The sequence below is a fragment of the Ochlerotatus camptorhynchus genome, unplaced genomic scaffold, assembly GCF_037179485.1.
Source record: "Ochlerotatus camptorhynchus isolate MF236.1 unplaced genomic scaffold, CSIRO-AGI_Acam_v1.1 ptg000266l, whole genome shotgun sequence".
Taxonomy (NCBI): domain Eukaryota; kingdom Metazoa; phylum Arthropoda; class Insecta; order Diptera; family Culicidae; genus Ochlerotatus; species Ochlerotatus camptorhynchus.
Genome location: NW_027040756.1, coordinates 3,143,178 through 3,157,253, shown reverse-complemented (window position 1 = coordinate 3,157,253; position 14,076 = coordinate 3,143,178). Strand labels below are relative to the sequence as shown.

The following is a 14,076-nucleotide window of genomic DNA, read 5'->3' as shown; positions in this document are numbered from 1 at the left end:
TTTTCTTTCTCGCCGGTTACCGGATTTTGGTGTTTGTGGATCATTGGTGTGTCAATCTTACGTTACTCTGAATAATTGGTGCGCGTAATTGTGCGGAAAGTTTAGTGTTATTGCATGTGTTTTGCGAAATTGCATTCTTTTCCGATTTCTTGGGATATTTTTTTTTTGTTGTTGTTTGTTTTGGTTTTAGAAAAAGAGTTGTTTTGTGTTTTGGTGAATGGGCGACTGATAATGTTCAAAATTCCATTTTTTTTGTTTGTTTGTTTGTTTTGTTTTCATTCGATAGAGGAGTGACTTTTTTTTTTTGGAAAAACAAAAACTGTTTACAACATTGATGTTTCATTTTTCCTTGTGTTGTATCAACAACAAAAGTAAGAGAATGGTTCGTTTTGAATGTCTTTGCGTTTTTATAAGGAAATATGAGCTATTTTGGTGTGTTAACTGTTGGCTGTGGGATGTACCTTTACTCGCTCCAAATCGACTGCGTTCATCATAGTTCCCTGAAAAAACTCCACCGTTGTGTAATGTCGCTTCAAGAGACCTTCGAGTTCCAGATCAGGCTCCTTTCTATATTTAGGTATTTAGGTATAGGTATTTTTGGTTTAACTCGTTAATATTTTGCTCACATGTTGTTTTTTTTAAATATCATTAAACGAATTAATTAGATGTATAAACAGATTCATAGATCGAACAAAGCGGTGAAAGAATGAGAGAAACCAAGGAAACAATGACAGTGTGAACAGAATGGTACGAACCGAAGAAAGGGATGTCCGTTAGAAAACAATCGACAGTGATAGAACAAGATGAGGGAGGGGATCGCTTATTAATTTGGAATGGCTTTGTTGTAATAGCATTGGAAACAAAATTCAAGTAAATAATTGCTTTAATATTATAATTGATGAATATAGTACGATAGTTTTGGCACGGAGATTAATTGCTTTTGTAAGTACGTAAATATGGTAACAAGAGAGAGAAATTTTTATGAGGTTAATGCTGAATGACTCTAATATTAGGGAGAAGAGGATGGGGCGAGGTTTTTTTTTTGTGCGGAAAGAGCTCTAGCTATAATCAATGTAATGTAGGTTTGCGCGATTACCAACAAACACACAACGAAAAGGGGTGTAACTGAAAATGTAATGGCCAATACACAATGGTAAACAGGATCACTTACCGATGTAAAAATACCACTTCAACGTCCACATCCTCGCGATCTTCGTGTAAAAAATCCTTCAGGAAGTGTGACACCGACTCGTACGTTATATGCCCGCACACCACGATATGTCTTTAGGGTTGTTTTGCATTTATGGCACATTTTTTTTTCATGATTCATAAGTGATTACAAGCACACCACAACAGACACATTAATTTTCAATACATCACCGTAATCGATTCACCAATCGGGCAGCACACGAAATCCAGTGGGGAAAAGCGCGGCATCCGAATCCATCCAGGGTGCAGCAGTTTGAATGAATCATAAAATTTCCCCGATTGAATTCAATCGAGTTATATGCGACCATTTTGAAGAAGATAAAAAAAAAATATATTAGTATCCTGCATGAACAATCAGTTTTTGAACAATGATATAACTAGACACAATGTACAACAAAAAAGGTTATTTGTTTGTGTTTGAGGCTTCGTTGGAGATGGAATACGTTTTTATTTCTTTAAATGGTGATCATTCCATGAATTCGTTAGTGTTCTTTATCCAATGAAGTATGACGAGCTTCTTGTTGAACGGCATGTTATTATGCATGGGTTTCGATAGCTGCTGGAAAGATAAGAAGAGCGTTCCTAAAAAGAACATGGTGGCAGGTCTCATGGGAAAGTTTGATCTGAGAATAGCGATAAAAGATGATGACTGCATAAACATTTGAATACCCGAGCGTTGCACTGACAAATGAACCCTTTTTGGAGCGATTTTCGGAAGAAAGCCACACGAAAACATCCACGTTCAGAAGAGAATCGGAGTTGACATAAGATGTGTGTATATTTGCAGCAGTTTCATAACCTTTACACAGCTTCTTCCATACAGCTATAAATAGAATAGCCGAGCAAAGCGTTACATTTACTTATAAACTAAGCAAAAACAGTTACCTTAAGGCCTCCGAACACCACTTATATTCAAGCTGCTTTACTGCCATTCGAACCCGGCAATGGTGACGGTGATGCATAGCATCGGTTGAAGGAGCCATTCACATAAAATGACCTTATCGGAAGAATCCCCATGATTTTCGATCGAGATTGGGAACACGTCCCATTTCCAATTTCAGCGTGATCAATACTTCTACATTACGCATCAGTTCCAACCGAATTCTATAACCATACAATCTGTACTAAAAATGCAGCAGTTTCTGATTTAAATTGGTTCATTTTTAAATTTCCCAGGTTGTATTTAGAATTTCCGGTTCTGTGGCCATCCTGAATAATTAAATACCTTGAAAATTCTATATGTTTTCCTAATGTTTCTAACTAACGTTATTTAACAAAAATAATCAGTCAAGTTTTTGATTAGGAGAAATTCTTTTAAAACTTTCATAACTCGCGAAGGGACTCTATGTTCTTTTAAGCAGAATCTGAATTCTTAAAGTTGTCCCTCTATTTCCCTCCAAGATGGCATGTTTTATATTATATATAATCAACGAAAGTATCTTTAATTAAATCCTAATGAAATTACTTTAATATTTTCTTACGTCTACAATCAATTCTGTCTTTACGCGGTTTTGTTTGCCTCTATTTTTTATAAAATTAAATGAAGAACTTGTTTCAAAAAAGCAGGTGGTATTAAAAATACTGTACCCATTTTGCTCCACCAGGCTCATGTAATTCTAAATCAGGTCCTGATCATTCTCCCAAAATTTGATTTTTTTTTTTGCGAACTCATACTGCACTAGCCTTTTGAAGTTTATATGGGAATTATTATGAGAAAAGTGAACTTTATGTTCCTAATGTCCTAGAACCTAGAACAGCACCCTAATAATTAACGGAAAAGATTGCTATCCGCTCACATGTAACATTTTATAAGCTACAACTTTGCCAAAGACCACTTTTTGATTAGATTTCAATGTAAATAGTTATTATTGATTTCGAAACCGATAACTTTCTGATATGATAAATGGACTGCTTTCAGGACAACACCGCATCTTGCACTTATGACATAGTAACCTATATTTTTAGCCCTATTCATCGCGCCAAGCACACCAATGTTGCCTGCTGAATAGTTTATGGAGCATGTCAGAAGAATATCAGCTTCCAATAAATTAATAACCAATTATCCTGATGTTCTATCCAAATGTGGTCCTGAGCAAAGTTGCAGCTGAGAAAATTTCACAATAGTAGAAATAGCAAACTCATAACAACGAAAAGCGAGAACGATGAGAACCAAAAGTTCACTTTTCCCATAGTAATTCCCATATAAACTTCAAAGAGCCAGTGCAGTATGAGTTCGCATCCAAATGAGCTCAAGTTTCGGTCGGTGATGTACAGGGGTCAATGTGGTCAATGATCTATTTAAAGTCTATAAAAAGCCTATTACAGAAAAAAATCATGAAGAATCAGCTGTCGCACGAAATGTTTTGGTGTAGAAACGCAAATGACCCCTGCTACAGGTTCCCCCGGGGCTATTCTGTGGTTCCAAGAGCGGCCAACATGAGCAATTATCCATTTAAAGATTATTGAAAGCCTATTCATGAAAACATATGAAGAATGAGCTGTCGCACGGCATATTTTGGTGTAAAAATGCAATGCTCGATTACTTTTTCAAAGGGACGTATCATCTTTTGTAACCAATGTATTTGATCGTCGATTTGGTGTAACTGGTAGCTCGCACAAGATTACTGACACCACTAGCAGGTAGGGGAAAATTTCCCCTATTTGACGAGCATGCGTGGACGAGTTACCAGTTACACCGAATCGAGGATCAAATGCATTGTTTAAAAAAGCTTATACGTCCCTTTGAAAAAGTAGTCGAGAATTGTCCCCTGCTACAGATTCCCCAGGGGGCATCCCGGAGGTTCCGAGAGTGGCCAATGTGGTCAATTTAAAGTAAATCGAAAACCTATTGACGAACAACCATGAAGCATGAGCTGTCGCACGGCATGTTTTTAATGATTAAAATATCTGGCCGTATTCAAAACCCTCCATCAGAACCGATTCCAAGAAAATGGCCATATCTCGGTTGATTATAAGTTGATTTAAGTTTTTGGCCTATCATTCGTTTTGGTGATGGTTTCATCGATGGTATTTCCGTCAAGTTTACCATTAGTTTGACGAAATCTTAGTATAAAGTGTTTACGATAAACATTGATTGAACTTTGATCAATGAAAAATGTACCGTAAAATGGGGTAAAATTGATTTGGGATACATTTGATTTGATCAACCCGCATTTGATCACTGAGGTTTCGCATTGTTTTTGATCAGATATAATACCGTAAACCGGCAGCAAATTAATGACTGTTAAACGTAAATATCGAAATAAATTGCTACCAAAAAAGGACATTGACCAACTAATGGTATTAAAATCAGTAGCTCCGAGGACTCTATCGCTTGACATGGTTACTTCTCGCGTCACTTTTCAAATAGACCTATGTAACATATCCACCATTTTGATAAAATCGAAGTTGAGTTCGACAGATTATTATTTTAACTGTTTAGAAACAATACATGTTGCAATACTATTTTTGATGTAGTCAGTGAATAATAACGTTGGAAATTCAGTAGAAACGGTAAAATCACAATTTTACTTTGAATTTCATGCTACAATAGAGAAAAAAAACCACATAGGACGTTTTGACTTGTCAAGTTGTACATCGGACATGTTACATTGGAGAATTTTTCTCAATGACATAATCAATGATTATTACATTGGACGTTTTGTTCAGATTCCCTTTCACAGACTTCAGAGTAGAGTACCTAACTTTAGAATGGCCCCGTTTTTAAAAAATAGGCAGTCCGAATGACCGCAGTAACAATCATGTACCCATCATTTCAAACTGTACATTGGACAATTTTTGACCTATGATTATCTTAAATACACTGGAGTCGCTTTTTACGCGGGTGATACGTCCCGCGTAAAAAAAAACCGCGTAAAAAAACCGCGTAAATTCCGGAATCCGCGTAAAAAAAACCGCGTAAATTCCGAAATCCGCGTACAAAACCGCGTAAAAAAAGACCGTGTAAGAAAAAACCGCGTAAAAAGCGATATACCGCGTCAATTCTGAAATCCGCGTAAAAAAAACCAAAATCCGCGTAAAAAAAACCAAAATCCGCGTAAAAAAAACCGCGTAAATTCCGGAAACTGCGTAAAAAAAAACCGCGTAAATTCCGAAAACCGCGTTAAAAAAAACCGCGTAAAAAAAAACCGTGTAAAAAAAACCGCGTAAAAAGCGACTCCAGTGTACATGAAAGTAAATTTGGATGGATGTTTTTGTATCACATGCAATGATATAAGAGCAATAGTTTGTATCGCTTAACTCGTTTACATTTGTTACTTAGGACCTTTTGAAAAGTGACGCAAGACTTATCATATAGGATGTTCACCTAGGAAATTTTTTCAAATCTCGTTTTTGAAAATGTTTATATGGAATTTAATTGATTGGCAATGGAACCTTTTTTATTGCGTAATATTTTAAAAACTTCAACTTCAGTGACACTAAGTTTAGAGAAATATCCACTTGCAAGCAGTGACAACAGCCATCACAGCCCTATAATCGTTTGTTTGAATAATAATATTGCATGCTATTGAACGCCAGTACAATAAAAATTAAACTTATGCAGTAACATTTAATTTTTTGTTGAGAAAACACATCAAAGCAATCATTAGATTCCTTTGATGAAATACAATCGAGATTTCTATTGATATCTATTAACGAAAATTATCTACGGCGCATATGAAAACTCCAGGTATTTTGATCAATTTGTCCTAGGATTACGGTGCTTTTAATTTTGAATGATTTTAATGGAAATAGGATACATTCTTTCGCCCTGAAACTACAAAAATAATGCACTTGAAGAAAAATAAGGAGAAATATCAGTGATCCAACACACACCGCTGATCAAATTGACCCCTTTTTACGGTAGGGGTAGCTACCCCAATCCCGGCCTATTAACACTCCGAATACGATGGCTCTGGAAAACGTGTAACGGCAAGTTTGCAATGGCTGCAATGCAATGATTAAAAAAGGGTCTTCTACTTTATTCAAAAGCGAAAAGAGTCGCTACACTTTTTTTTAAAGCAGTGTTTATGGGTTTTGCAAGTGGCCTAAGATCCATAAACTAGATTAATGGGCACAAATGATCATAATTAGCCAGAATACAGTCATGCTAACTATAAATGGATCCTGGAGATAACGGAACGGTCTTCCGGAAGATTCGAAACATCTGTAAAATTGGTCAATCCACGAAACTGATCCTAGAGCTCCGCGGTTTTTTTGAAAACATTAGAAACTGTGATAAAACAAAGATTTTGGGTCCATGACATTAAAACGGACCCAGATGGCCATGGGAGCGTGCTCAGGAAGATCCCAAACATCTGTAAAAGTGGTCAATCCATGAAACTGAACCTTGAGCTCTGTGGTTTTTTTTTTTTCGAAAACACTTGGAACTGTGATATAAGAAAGAATTTGGGGTCGTGACATAAACATGGACTCGGATGGCTATGGAACCGTCCTTCGGAAGATTCGGAGCATCGGTAAAATTGATTCATCCATGAAACTGTTTCTAGGGCTCAGCAGTTTTTTTAATCTCTTGGAACTGTGATATAAGAAAAAAATAGGTCGTGGCGTAAACATGGACCTGTATGGGCATGAGACCGTCCTCTGGAAAATCTGGAACCTCCTCAAAAGTGGTAAATCCATGAAACTGATCCTAGAGCTCCGCAGTTTATTTCAACAATATTAGGAACTGTGTTATAAGAATGAATTCGGGGTCGTGACATAAACATGAACCTGGAGTAAAAGAGTTTCATACATGAAACTGTGAAAAAACCGTGATTTTTTTCGAAAACTTCACAGTTCGAAGTGTTTTTGAGAAAACCGCGAAGTTCTAGAATCATTATCATCGATGCACCACTTTTATGGATCTTCCGGAAGACGGTTTCATAGTCATTCGAGTTTATGTTACGACCCCCAATTGTTTCTTATATCACAGTTCCACGTGTTTTCGAAAAAAAACGTGAAACTCATGGATCAGTTTTATCGATTGACCATTTTACGGATGTTCCAGATCTTCCAAACGACGATCCCATGGCCAAGCAGGCACATGCCATACCAAAAATTCTCTCTTATATCACAGTTCCTAACGTTTTTGAAAAAAAAAAACTGCGGAGCTCTAGGACTAGCCATTGGTTGACCAATTTTACGGATGTTCTGGACCTACCAGAGGACGGCCTCACGGCCATCTGGCTCCATGTTTATGTCATGACTCTACATTCTTTATTATATCACAGTTTCAAATGCTTTCGAAAAAACCGTAGAACTCTAGGATCTGTTTCGTGGATTGACCACTTTTACGGATGTTCCGAATCTTTTGGAGGACAGTCTCATGGCTATCACTGTCCATGTTTGTCACGACCCCAAATTCATTCTATCATCACAGCTCCTAGTGTTTTTTTTTTTCTAAAACTGCAGAGCTCTAGGATCAGTTTCATAGATTGAACACTTTTACGAATGTTTCGGATCTTCCGGAGGACGGTCTTATGACATGACTCCAAATTATTTCTTATATCACAGTGTCTAATTTTTTCGAAAAAACCGCAGCGTTCTAGGATCAGATTTATGGATAGACCACTTTTAGGGCTGTTCCTGATCTTTCGAGGACCGTTCCGTTATCTCCAGGTTCCATATATAGGAACCATGACTGTATTTTGGCTAATTATGAACATTTGTTCCCATTAATCTAAATTATAAAAAAATCTACAGAGCTTAGGAATTCTAGAGGTACCACAATTTTTGAAATTCATCAAGAAATGGCTAAGTTATGTCACTGCAAACTTGCTGTTACACGTTTTTCGGAGGCTTCGTAGTCGTCGTAAAGTATTTTACCCACCGTATTCGGAGTGTTAAGCACAACCTGCACTTAATCTTGCTTAATCAAGCGTAGTTTAGCACCAAACGGAATGTTATTATTACAGATGGCTTCCAAATTTATTTTCCTTTCCGTACGTACCGTTAGTTCCAGCGAATCCAAACACATAAAGCAACCAACGATACAGACAAAACGGTTGCTACGACTACCATGACAAACTCGCTCTGTAACAAAGCTCGATCCGAGTGGTAGAAGGATAATGATATATTGCTTGCCTGCTTTGTTGCAATATACACGGATGAGGACATAGCTTGATATGAATCGGGAAAAGACATAACAAAAAAATTCCCATTAACACACGTGTATCATCTTCGGCTTTACTTCGTGAGCAGCTTGCCAACAATTTGCTCGTTTCCTTCTACCGCCCCGAATGAGTCGGGTCGCACGAGCTGCTTGTCATGAAAAAGAACGGTGAAGATTATATCATTATTGTTTTCAACTTCTGACATAGCGTTATTATTCGGTTCGTTGATCGCTTGTTATTTTGTCATTTGGAGATATTTTTGATTCCTTGGTTAGTTCTGATAAGGGGTCGTGAAATATTCGTTTATTGTTGAAAATGCAAAAATGCTTCTGGCGGCTCAGCTTGGCCTACTGGGTTTTCTTGGGTCTATTAGCCATTGGAACGCCATTGGGATTATCTTTGGCCTATCGAACGGAAAGGAAAGTGAATTCCGTGCACCTTTTGTTTTCGAGATCTTATTTTACGTTCTTCAACACTTCGTATTGCAGCTATTGAATAGAAGCATCGTACCAAATGTTTGTTTGACACGTTCACACCGAGATCATAGATGTATTTGATGTTTAGTGCTCGATAAGACGGAAATCGATCTACACTGATTGACGACAAACAAATAAAATGAATGGGCGAATAGGCCAAATTAGATTTTCCCGAAGTAGATCTTATTTTCTGATTCATAAATCTTATAACAGTTTTGACATTTTGAGCTAGTCTAACATTTTTCGAATATTTGCTATATTTGCTTAAATGAAATCGATAGTTGAAGTAGGCTTCAAGCATCAAGCCTGCAACAGATAATTTGTAAAATATGTTCAATAAATTGGTTTTTAAGCGGGTGGCCACATTGCCCCATTGGCCATATTACCCCACTTTCCCCTATATGCGGATTTAATTACCTTCATTTAAAGTCGACCAACTTGATTTTATGCTGATTGCTGATATAAGTCCGAAAAAGGTGGAGTAATCTATCAGTAAAAGCATGTTATGAGTCTTTCAATAATAGTGATATAACCGAGGGGGATGACTCTATCTACGATGCAGGAAATATTGTGTTTTGATGTGGCTTTTCCTGCAAAAAGATGATGCACGATGCAACTAGATGCGAAAAATGAAAGAAGATTTTTCGAAGATTGATTCGCTAGTGTGAGATTTTTGAGCATCTAGAATTGAGATTTAGATTTGTCGCCCCCTTGGATATAACGCCAGAAGAGAAATGTCAAACCGAGCAAAAATTAGGGCATGATCTGTTTTATCGAAATGGAATGAAACAAATCACGATTACTCTGGACACTGAACGGACGTATCTTCTTTTGTAAACAGTGCGACGATCAACGATATGGCGTAGCTGCGAGCTACCAGTACCCACGCATGCTAACACTACCATCGGATAGGGAAATTTTGCATTGTTTACAAACGCAGATAAGTTCATTCGAAAAAGTAAACGAGAAAAAGAGTTCTCCAGATGTACAAGAGTGTCCGTGAGACCAACGGAACCATTTTTAAGTAGTTGTAATATCGCGGGGTACATTCTTGGCTTCATGTTTTCTTAATTCGCTACCTCCTTTTCGAGAATTTCTGGTTTGGATTGCTCGAGAACGGCTGGGGTTACTGTAGGGGCTTGTTACACTACATGTATGGAGATCTCTATGTAAACAAAAATATGCCCAGTAACGCCTGTAGATTACCTTTTCGTGGTGCGTTACTGGCATTAAGCTCTACCACCGAAGCCTAGTCCGAACTGTTTAAAACTAGAGGAACAGGATTGTTTTGTAATCAAAGGAACACATCTTAGTTCTTTTTACTTTTTATGCCTTGGTGATAGTGACATGACTCGGCTGATGATCGGATGATCTTGGAACAAGGAAAAATGAGTTAGGTAGTTATTTTTCATCTGCGTGATTCCTAATCTGATATTCGCTGTTTGAAGTGCTTAAGAAAAGGATTCTGATGCATGGTCATTATCGGTGTTATTGCTAGATTTTATTACGAAGGATTCCGTTTTTGACTGTCAAAGGGGTGCGCCTTTGCAGGGTGTTCCAGCATTGCTGTCTGCTTTTGCTAGATCACTGTTTAGTATTAACCGGGCTAAGTGTTTCAGCAGATCACTGAATTCGTATTTCTTCGTTCAGCTCAGAAGCTCATCGCATATTCCGTTTGATAAAATCACACTGTTGGCGGCGAAGCCAACCGATTGGAAAGCCGTATTCAATCTCCAAACATCGTCATACGAACGCGAAGCCTCATCCTTAGTGTAGTATTGTATTTTCTTTATGGATGTGAAACACAAAAACCAAAGCAGAAAATGGTACATTAAACGTAAAATGAAAGGAAGAGAAAGTAGAGACGGGTAATGAAATCAGACAGAATCAGGATTTAGGATAGTGGGTCTACAGAAATTTCGTAAATTTCTGGTTTGGATTGCTCGAGAGCGGATGGGATTACTGATAGCAAGTAGGGGCTTGTTACACCACATGTAGGTTACACATCAAGTTCATCTGGTATTATTATGAGAGATTGGGGCGTGTTTGATTCTGGGCGGGGGTGGTTCATGGAAAAGAGGTTTTGTTTCGCTAAACGTATTATAGACTACGACTGAGCGTTTTCTTTCGGTCAAGGAATGACGTCCTTCGGGGGTGTTTGGGATTGAACTGGTCGATATGAGTTTCACTAGGTCTGGTAGGTATTTTGGTAAAGTTGAATAGTTTGGTGGTTGTTTTCTAACAGAGCTGTTGACTTCTCTTTGGAGTATGGTATCTGGTTTTGCTACACTATCCATTGATTGAGACTGGGGATAACTGGGATCGCGAGTCATTGATGAAACTGTAAATCAATGAGTTCGCTTCATCAGTTGGGACATGGCCGATCAGAGAGATTCCGTTCTCGCTATTTCAATACCGAAACTTTACGCGATCTCACAGAGTAAACTTAATTTATCATCTTTAATTTTGCACGAATCTGCATATCTCTTTTCTCACGTATGATATCGGAAGAAATGTTAGCATGTGCGGAAAAATGTAATATCGTTTTTATTTTAATTATATCTACAATGTCACGAATTGGTTCATATATTAAATTGAATTCTCAACAATGCAAATTGCTACTAATCTACGGAGCAAGCTGTGATGACTGAGAAAATCTTGCTTCGACCTTTCGGATAAATCCACATGTATGCTTTCAAGTTTGGCTGCTTGGCAAAATTTTCTCATGACGACTACGGGTTTCTTCATATAGTAAAAGATGTCACTACAAACTACTACGGCAAGCACAGTTCTACGCATTCCATTCCACAAGCCCTACAGTTTACAGGTTCAACCAGTGCAACATCGGACTCCGATGACGATCCTTAGACCAACACAGAGAGTTCATCAGCAAACACTAACTACTGGGAAATCAAGTGCGTTCATGCAGGTGCGTGATTCTACGATGCAGACTAAGTTTTGTAGGTTTGAAAACGTGCTCACATATAACTGGATAGAACGCATTGACTGGTGTCACTCTATTGCCCAATCAATGCGCCTTACAAAAGTCTCTTCACAAAAAAAAAATCCTATAAAATGCCTCTTATAACAGGAGATTTTGTTGTATAAGGTTAAAAGATCCATCTTATAAAAAAAAACAAAATCAAAAAAATAAATAAAATTACCATTTATGAACTAAAAATATCTTCCATGATTATGAGAACAAAAATTTTCGATCACAGATATTCTCGTTATTGTTAGAAAACTTTCATCTATCATTGTTATTACTTTTCTCAAATGTCACATGTAAATGTGTTTCCTAGTTTGAATGACGTTTTTCGAATCTGGTATGTCTTCCTAATTATACTTCCTAGACTACAACGAGGATAGCGTTCGATTGGTGTTACCTGTCATTATTTTTTTATCTATGGTAACTCGATGGCGATGATTCAAAAACCGATAGCTGATTTCTATCAATCAGCAAGGAGATATAAAATCCCGATCGTTAACTAGAGAGCTGTATAAAACCGGTGCAGATGTCCACGCGTTTTTACTGTGTTTAGTTGAACTAGCATTCGAAGTATATACTGAACACTACTGTACCTAGCGTAGTCATACATTCCATAACAAACACTGTGAATGGCAACCTCTAGCGAAGTTTCAGAAACTCGGTCTTCCGGTGTTACTTATGTGTTGCAGCTAATCTGTGCACGTGTTTCGAAATCGAACGTTTGAAACCATCAGTCTTCATAAATGATCCAGTGTTATCTAGAGGAACTGTGCAGCGCATTCTTAGCAACGCTTGCTACTCGTGGCTGAGTACACGCTCGTGAAATTTCACTCAGAAACTGAATCAAATACTAATGTTATCTCTATTTTCCCACACCGATGTTTGCTGAGTAGAATCAGTATGAGTGAGAGAGAGGGACAGAGGGAAAGATAGCATTACAATTCTACTCAGTTTGTGAGTTAAAATGTTACGAGCGTGTACGCTCTTCTGGTGTGTAATTACCTCTATATTATATTTAGGTTATTCTCTAACAACTCTTCGCAACAACTAAACTGAAATTTACACACACGCTGCTTAAAATCGAGAACAAATTTCGTTGCGAAGTGTTCTAAGACAAAGTGATTGCTACTCTGATTTTGCGGGTTTTCGTTTCCGATTTCCAGTTTCACCCTAATGGCATGTATGTATGTATGTATGTAATATTCGATACGGAATTGACTTACAGAATTGAATACTTTCCTGAACAACAAACAATGCACAAACAATCCGAGAGTGACATGAACAAATTGATGACGGGTAAGTGCCTTGAAAACTGTTTCACATCATAGAAAGATGGTATGACTTTTTTGTTTTGTTTATAATTTAAGTACAAAATGCAGTTAAATTATTCGGAAATAATACGAGATTCATGAGACGCATGACTATTGGAGTTTACTGATTTCAGTACAAATTTATGTTTACTTTATTTTTTATTTACTGATTTGCAAAGCTAGATGTTGTTATACATTGAACAGTGGTCCAGAATGTATATTTAGGTGGAAGGATATGTTTTGAGCCTGAAATTTAAACTTTAGACTAAAAGTCTCTTCTACAAAGTTGTTCCTTATAGTTAGGCCCTCATTTTTATGGCAATGAATTCTAGGGTGGTTCTTATTATCATTAAAATCGAAAATCTAACTTTTTTGTTTGAATAAATTAAGGTATACATTCTTCGGCAAAGTTTATTTCAAGCAACTTTTTTTAAAAAACTTTTTTATATCTCTTAAATTGACCGATTTAGAACTATTTTCTTGAATTGAGTTAAGGTGTCTCTTAAAATACAGTTGTTTTGCTCTGGTTTCTTATTTCGAATTTCTCAGCAAAGGTGTCTTGAAATAACTTTTAGATCTTTAAAAGGCGCAAATTTTTGCTCCACAAAGCTTGTCAATATTTGTCGCCGATCAAGAGTTATTGAAGTTTTTCTACTAAAATTATGCCCTTTTTAAATGTTAATATCTTTGGTTGGGGCAAACAAAAAAAAATTATGGCATTTGCGCCTTCTAAAAATCTAAAAGTTATTTGAAGACACCTTTGCTGAGAAATTTTAAATAAGAAAACTAGAGCAAAACAACTGTTTCTCTAGAGACACCCTAACCCAATTCAAGAAAATAGCTTTAAATCGGTCAGTTTAATAGATACAAAAAAGTTTTCACATACATTGTTGTTTGAAATTAGCTTAGCTATAACTTTGCCTAAGAATGTATACCTTAATTTATTCAAAAAAAAAGTTAGATTTTTGATTTTAATG

The 14,076-nt window shown here is 37.0% G+C and overlaps 1 protein-coding gene across 19 annotated transcripts in view; it reads right to left on the bottom strand.

Moving 5' to 3' along the window:
- Positions 1–14,076, bottom strand: part of slo (calcium-activated potassium channel slo) — a 265,894-nt gene that overhangs the window by 121,806 nt on the left and 130,012 nt on the right. For 10 of the 19 annotated variants that reach the window (XM_065227075.1, XM_065227081.1, XM_065227087.1 and 7 more), the window contains exon 8: positions 1,172–1,282. In XM_065227075.1, the coding sequence (XP_065083147.1) occupies positions 1,172–1,282 (111 nt within the window). Of the gene's footprint in view, positions 1–461; positions 568–1,171; positions 1,283–14,076 lie in introns of all 19 variants that reach the window. The other 9 variants (XM_065227090.1, XM_065227092.1, XM_065227078.1 and 6 more) reach the window with 1 other exon arrangement.